This window comes from Colobus angolensis, unplaced genomic scaffold, assembly GCF_000951035.1.
Source record: "Colobus angolensis palliatus isolate OR3802 unplaced genomic scaffold, Cang.pa_1.0 Scaffold180, whole genome shotgun sequence".
NCBI lineage: Eukaryota > Metazoa > Chordata > Mammalia > Primates > Cercopithecidae > Colobus > Colobus angolensis.
Genome location: NW_012114933.1, coordinates 477,068 through 485,241, shown reverse-complemented (window position 1 = coordinate 485,241; position 8,174 = coordinate 477,068). Strand labels below are relative to the sequence as shown.

General features: G+C 40.1%; 1 protein-coding gene across 1 annotated transcript; it reads right to left on the bottom strand.

Moving 5' to 3' along the window:
* Positions 1-589: 589 nt before the first annotated feature.
* On the bottom strand, positions 590-2,782 carry LOC105509844 (negative elongation factor C/D-like). The gene is given in 4 exon segments (XM_011939335.1): positions 590-2,255; positions 2,258-2,333; positions 2,335-2,529; positions 2,531-2,782. Coding segments are annotated over 4 exon segments (1,743 nt in total). The 3' UTR covers positions 590-1,035.
* Positions 2,783-8,174: the final 5,392 nt, after the last annotated feature.

The following is an 8,174-nucleotide window of genomic DNA, read 5'->3' as shown; positions in this document are numbered from 1 at the left end:
CATCCATGTTCCAAGGTCTACTAAAAAATATGAAATCTGAAATGCTTCAAAATTTGAAGCATTTTGAGCACTGATATGATGCCACAGGTGAAAATTTCACATAAGGCCTTGTATGACTGGTCACAGTCAAAAGACAGTCAAAATTTTGTTTCTTGCACAAAATTTTACAAATACATAAAATTACCTTCAGGCTACATGTATACTGTATGTAGGGAATGTAAATAAATTTAGACTTGGGGCTCATTCCTAACATATCACATTATGATATGAAAATATTTCAAAATCTGAAAAAATCCAAACTCTACAATATTTTTGGTCCCAAACATTTCATATAAGGGAACCTTACTCCAGAATGTTAGAATATTTATGGCTACTTTGTTTGTAGTACAGGGGAAAAAAACCGTGATGAATCTCTCCATCAGTAAAAAGATAGTTTAAAAACTTGCAGAATTTAATCATACATATATTTACATATGCATGTATGCACACATAGTATTTATTTTCTCATTGTGCATTCAATTAAAGTGGTATTTCCTATTTTTGTTAATTGACTTGGAGAAATGTTCATACTGTATTGATAATCAGTTTTTTTTTTTTAAGGCTTTTTACAAAATTTATTACTTGTCCTTAGCAAACTAAGACAATTACAATAAAACATCAACTAACTGGGTTCTTGTGAGAAAACTGAGTTCAGCTTTGAAAGGAGTTCCCTGAGTGTCTGAGTTCCCAGCGGCCCACAGCTGACGGCCGGATCTGTCCTGAGGCTCACGCGAGCCCAGTGCCTGCCTTGAAGGAAATGAACACCGAAAACAGGATTTGAGAGCAGTACTGGATTGACAGCAGAGAAGGGACTGTTCGTAAGAGCAGTTTCTCACTGAAGCTGCTACCATTTTCCTTTGTAAAGAAGTCATCCACCTCCTCCCAATGGTGCCCATTTTCAAGAAGCTGCCGGAGCCTCTTAAAACAGCTTCTTGAAAGGGTTTCTCCACAACTGGTTCTGGAATGTTCTGCTTCAGCTCTGGAGGATGCTCTAAATTAGTTCACCATGATAAAGTTAGATTTGCAGTGAGCTATAAACTCCGTCACAGGGTCATGCTCGCCTTCCGTTTTGATGGTACCTGCGATGCTGTCATTCTCCAGGATGGGGAGGAAAAGCTGCACGAAGTCAGAGGTATAAGGAGGAGCAATGACGTCCAGCACCTCAGTGACAAAATAGCGAATGAGTGAAATGTCAGTGTCCAGCTTCTCCAGACACTTTCGGATGTAACTGACAACAGGAAGTACATAATCTCGACTCAGCAGGTGAACCATCCTGTCCAGCAGTGTCTTCTTCAGCTCAAGCTGCTCCATCACGTCCAGCTGGGAGTGCTCAGTCTCAAAAAGCTTAACAAGCAGCTTCAGGACCTGGGGGTGCAGGAGTTGGTGGCAGGTGCTGATCTCATCCAGCAGTGCCAGGTGGACGGGGGTATGGTCAGTCTGCAGCTGAAAGTACCTTGATTCTGATACAGTCCAATCCACCCACTTCAGCACACCCATCGCTACCACTGGAAACCTAATACACTGATAAAGTGTGCTCAATTCTGCCACTAGTTCAGAGGCCCCTTTGTTCTCGTTGCAACACAAATTGTGAACAGTTTCAACAGCTTTCGACGTTGACTTCAGCTTATCTTTATTGATGCTCACTCGCTTGTTCTTCTTCCAGGTCTCAACCACACTTGCCGTGTACGCCAAGATGTGGATGTATTTGTGCTTGTGGTCTTGGTTGATCCGAGCCCCTGGTTTAAAGAGTGACTGCATGAACAGGTCCAGGAAGGCTGGAACGCGGATGAGTTCAACCGGAGGAGGGTCCATGCTTGTGAACATCTTGAACAGGACGGTGATGTCGGCAGGGTTCAGGGCTCCTTTGGACAGCATGGCCCCAAGAGCCTGGCAGGCCCTGGGGTAGGAGGCAGCTGTGCCCAACGTTAGTGTGATCTGACTGGCGTCGTGACCTTTCTCCTGGGCAAAGCGCTGCACTTCCTGGGCGATCCTGCGCACAGCGGAGCCCCCCTGCTCCTCCTGGGCCAGCACGGACATCATGGCCTGGGCAAACAGGTACGTGTGCTCCCCGTGGCACACCATCTTGGCAAACTCAGGGAGATTTTTTTCAAGGTTTTCTTCTCCTCCATCTAAAATTGTAGCTAGAGAGGTCCGGAGCACTCTCGAGAACACTTCTAGCTGCTGGCATGCTGTGGACACGCTGGTGATCTCCCCTGGTACCCTGCGTCAGAAATAAGCTTAACGGTAAAGTTCAGCATCAAACAGTCTGGACGGGCTTCAGCCAGTTTGTAAAAAAAGATCCCGCCACGTGGTGTGTGCAATCATCTGTTCCAGCCACGCTGGGGTCTCTCCTTCTTCAGTAAAAATAGAATCTGCTTTGCGGGGGTCAAAATGTTTGATCAGCAAACTCTTCAAGTGATTTTCCACAGTTTCCTGAACCTGAACTGGCTCAACACCTGTCTGAATGAGCCACTCAGCCAGCAGGTTCAGCAGTTTGGGCCACAGCGGTGTAGTTTTCAGATAAGAGCTGGATAACATTCTCTGGAGACCCTCCTGCCTGAAAATACCTCTTCAGAGTGTTAAAGATGGAGGGTTCCATGATATAATCCCGGGTGGAAAATTTATGCAGGCATTCTTGCTGAACCTCTGCATCATCCTCTCCTTCTCCAGAATCATCCTCCTGCTGGCCGCCGTCAGCCTCGTCGCCCCACTCGGCCGTGTTCCCGTAGTAGTCCTCGTCCATGATCGATAATCAGTTTGTTTACATTAGGTGAAGTGGAAAAGTTAAACTACATTATAAAGTACATTATAGGCTTTTCAAAGGGCAAAAAAGTGTCACCTGAGATGAGGCAATGAAGTGCTCATGGCCATTCATCCCTGTTTTACACCACTAGAAAGTTTGGAAAGTGATGGATTTCTCAATAAAATTTCAAGGAACTAGAAATAAATATGTTACTGTATTAATGTATTCATGTCTTCGTAAGATAAATGAAACTCCAAATTTTTAGAAATTTTGAATGGGAATGGCAGAGGAAAGGAAACAGAACACTAGTGACTCCAGCATTGTCTGAAGCTGAGGGCTGGGCTGTGGGTAAACCACAGATGGTATTACTTTAGCCTGAATAATCCAGACGTTCTGATGTTTTGGCCTTTGTGTCCAAGACTCTTGTAGATTTCTTGTCAGGCCACAATTCTTTGAGTGACAGTAATATTTTCTTAGTAGGCAAAAATCCCTTGAAAGATCAATCCAGGGACATTTATAATAAGATAGGACTTAGAAGGTAGACTTTAGGCTAGGGTTAGAGTTGGGAAGATCAGAACACTTTGTTCTCTTTAGAGTGAGAAATTGGTTTATCCCAGATTTTGAAGGATAATATGATCTATAACCCTCTGGTTATGGGAAAGAAGAGACCTACTTGTGATCATCTTGAGAGCAAGGTAGAGAGAGTCTGGAAGACCTTCTAGGATGTTTGTGGACTTGTGAAATGCAGTAGTTACAAATTTTTCTCAGGGTTACATATTTCTTCCATCATTCCTGAATACTCATGCCATCATGAAATTAGAGGAGCTGATCCAATACTATTGATAAGGAAAGAGAATCTCCTTTCCGCAAAGCAAGAGAGGTGGTAGCGGCCATAATCAGATAATGGCCCAAAAGATGGGTTATCATGCACATGGCTTATGTGAGGCTTATAGAAGCCAAAATATTTTAATATTTTGAAATACCCAAAATATTTCAGAATATTTAAGAATATTTCAGAATAACCAAAATATTTCAGAAATGTTTATATGTTGTTTACAGTTCTACCACAACAAAGCCTTCTAGAATGTGAGACAGAATGGTATGATGATTATTCTTAGTATAACCAGATCAGGTAAGATTTCACAGGTGGTGTTAAGAATTAAGAATTTTTGATTCAAGAGTCTCATTCACCCTCTCCCTTCTTTCTTTGTTAACAGTTCTGTTAGGATCCACCTTTAATTTGTTTTTTCTTTTAGGGCACTCAAAACAACACAAGGATCAAATGCCTTTCTGTTGCCAAAGTTCTCTCCTTATTCGCCAGTTCTTTTTTTCATGTCCCAATCATAATCTTAATGATATCATTGATCACTCAAGCAACTAACCCTGAAGACTGCCCAGTTGCAGGAGACAATACATCTTTTTATGTTTAAATTCAATCACTTCAAATGTTGATTTTACCTTGTATAATAGAAATTAGTCATAAAGACTGCAGTGGGATGAGATAGCATAGTGGGTAATCTGGCTCAGCTATGGCTGAGTGGAAGAAACTTGCATTTATTATTTATGATTAACACAGAGTATCCTAGATCATAGTTGTAGACTGAATACAGACATTCAGCTCCCTCCCCCACTGAGCTCTCATAACAACGCAGAGACTGGAAAGAATGTCAGCATATGGGATGGGAGGATGAGAAGACGGGAGCTTCTTGGGCAGATATTACAGAGTGAGGAAGCAGTGGATGAGAACATTCAGTGAGAGACCACAATGGAAGCAGAGAGCCTATCTGACTAGTGGAAGCAGAGACTCCAGGCTCAGAACCTTTGGTGCAAAGAGTAACTACAGCAAACAGACAAAGAAGAGATAGTGAATTTGGAGGTTATGTGCTTCCTTTTGAACATGAAAAAACTTCTAAAGCTTTTTGTGGATGCAAAATGAAATTAAAATCTTTCCCCATTGGTGTGAAAATAAGTTAATTAGCCTCTACAATGGTTTGTTTTTATGTTACTAGTTCCCAGTTGTGGCTGTTTCCCTCAGTTTCTCTTTGTTTTTTTGTTTTGTTGTTGTTGTTGCTGTTGTTTTCCTTCTCTTAGGAAACTTTGGCAGATAATTGGGCACAGAAATTGGTCATTTTTTAAACACTGCAGGTTAGTGATTCTCATAGTCCCTAGACATCAGTATCAGTATTACCCGGCAACTTGTTAGATATGCAAATTCTCAGATCTTACCTACTGAGTCATGTACTCCCAAGTGAGTCAAGGAATCCGTTTAATTAGGCTTTGCAGGTGTTTCTGATGTACACTCAAGTTGAATCACTGCTGAAGCCATAACTATTGGAGACAGTCTTGCGTGGCTTGAAAAATGGAGAGCTCTAATTTTTGATAGGGCTTTGCTTTGTCTTAAGAAAGCATTAATGAGAATTGCTTTGTGTTTGTTTGAAGTTCTGTGTGCTTCTGAAAACTCTAAAGGTTTTCAAGCATTTAATTTTCTCTCTCCCTTTTCTCAAACAAAAAACCCCAAACGAGGAAAATCTCACAGAAATATAAAAATGAGTTGAAATAAATTGTGAGGAATATTCGATATATCAACAATAAAGTATTACTCAACCTCAAAAATTACATCTGTACGATAACTTATAATCTGACTGGATAAAGACTATAAATAAATAGCATACAAAAGTCTATAATAAAGCAGAGAGAAAAATCATCACTGGCTCCGAATTTGATAATGACTTCTTGTTGTATGTATGTAAATATCTTCTGAACAAATTATTATACATTTTCCTATCTCTGGAGAAAATTAATGAATTAGGTTAAACAATTTCTTAAGTTTAATGGAGCTTCTGTTTTCCTTGGCTTATCTATATAAGCACAGGTAAGTTGCTGAACTGAAGCTTAGAGGAAAAAAATTATAGAGAGATTTAGTTCCGAGGTGAATTAATGGACTTTGTTACTATGGCAGAAGGTGAGAGGCAAGGGAAGGCAGGCGGTAAGAGAGTTGTATAACGTGAAGGACTTCGGTGATTCAGAACAAAATTGAAGGGTTTTAAAAATTTGATTGAAATAAAATTCAGTAATATTTTTAATCACGAGAAATCCTTGGATAAATATATATGGTTTGATAATTTTGGTTTAAATTAATTATGTTTTTGCTCTGATTTTATCACAATCTTAGAATTAATGTTAGCATATTTTTCTGGTTAATAAAATATTTTAACTTATCAGAGCTTTCTAGATGTCCCCTACTGGATTTGTAGCTCAACTGAATTGAATTCTTAAACTAGTATTTTTTAAAACATTTGTTTCTGTAACTTGAGATAGGGCTACAAATAATTATACTGTATAGGTAAAACCACACATACCCTACCTGGAAAAAAATTCAAATTTCATGTCTAACACAATTTTAATGTAAATTTTTATATTTTAGTATAAATTCTCGGTAGTGTGTCAGTTTAAAATGAATTTTAATATACACTCTGTAGTGTGTCAGTTTAAAATGAAATATTAGCCAAGTTAGCTTTATGAACTTGGCTAATATTTCATTTAGAGATAATTAGTGAAAAATCTTTGGATGGTCTCGCAAAATTTTTAACATATCTTTGCTGCATATTTTTACACATTATAGAGTGGCTATCAAGTAGGAGAATGAACGGTGTATAAAAGTACCCTTAGTTCTGATTAATGCACATGTTCATTTATACAACTTTAAGAAATTAAGACAGTTTGAGTATTTAGAAAAGTGCATGCAATATAATTAATGTATTTTTGCTTATCAAGGCAAAGAGAGTAATTTTGTCTAAAAGGCAAATTGTAGAGTTTTGCTAGAATATAAAACTGAATTTTAAATACAAATTTAAGGGCATACAATAATTGTAGAATATGTGAGGGAAGTAAACTTCATTTGCTATAGTTTGTAATACCTGCAAATAATGAGTTTAAATGAGCAATAAAATGTTTATAATTTTTTGGACTAACTTTACTCAATATTAATGAGTTTGGGTATAAATTATAAAATAACTTTTGAGTCTTTTAGTGCAATTTGTTAAATGGATGGTCTAAAAAAGTCACATTAGTATTTGGGTTACCTTTTTGATAAAATGATAAATCAAGCTCCTCTTTTTTTGAGACGAAGTCTCGCTCTTGTCCCTCAGGCTGGAGTGCAAATGGCGCAATCTTGGCTCACTGCAATCTCCGCCTCCCGGGTTCCAGCGATTCTTCTGCCTCAGCCTCCTGAGTAGCTAGGATTACAGGCGTCTGCCACCATGCCTGGCTAATTTTTGTATTTTCAGTAGAAATGGAGTCTCACCATGTTGGCCAGGCTGGTCTCGAACTCCTGACCTCAGATGATCCACCCACCTCAGCCTCCCAAAGCGTTGGGATTACAGGTGTGAGCCACCACTCCCAGCCATGTATTAGTTTTGTAGCAAAAATTTAACACTCGTATTCTCCACAGCATCCTACTGGATTAGATATAGCTGTCCTGGACTAAATTGTTTCTCACCCACAACCATATTGCCATCTGGGAGAAAAGAGATTTATAGTAGTTTACTTTGTATTCCTAGAAATCCTTTCTTTTTTCTTTTTTCTTTTTTTTTTTTTTGAGACGGAGTCTCGCTCTGTCACCCAGGCTGGACTGCAGTGGCCGGATCTCAGCTCACTGCAAGCTCCGCCTCCTGGGTTTTTTATGCCATTCTCCTGCCTCAGCCACCCGAGTAGCTGGGACTACAGGCGCCCGCCACCTTGCCCTTCTAGTTTTTTTGTATTTTTTAGTAGAGACAGGGTTTCACCATGTTAGCCAGGATGGTCTCGATCTTCTGACCTTGTGATCCACCCGTCTCGGCCTCCCAAAGTGCTGGGATTACAGGCTTGAGCCACCGCGCCCGGCCAGTTTTTTTTTTTTTAGTAGAGACGGGGTTTCACCATGTTAGCCAGGATGGTCTCGATCTTCTGACCTTGTGATCCACCCGTCTCGGCCTCCCAAAGTGCTGGGATTACAGGCTTGAGCCACCGCGCCTGGCCAGAAATCCTTTCAAGAAGTATAAAAATGAATACATACATATTTAAAGTCAGCTTTACCACATGAGTGATGAACCAGCTTTAATTAACAATATAATCATTCTCCTCTGTCACTGTGGGCTGTTCTAAAAAAAAGAAAAAAGTTTACAAAAGCCTTAATTACCAGAATTAAGCAATGAATGGAGTGTTGCACTTCACCAAGGGTCTTAGGAAACGGGTACACCAGGAGATTATATCACACACCTGGCCGGGAGGGTCCCATGCCCACGGAGCCTCCCTCATTGCTAGCACAGCAGTCTGCAATCTAACAGCAAGACAGCAGCGAGGCTGGGGGAGGGGTGCCCACCATTGCTGAGGCTTAAGTAGGTAAACAAAGCCG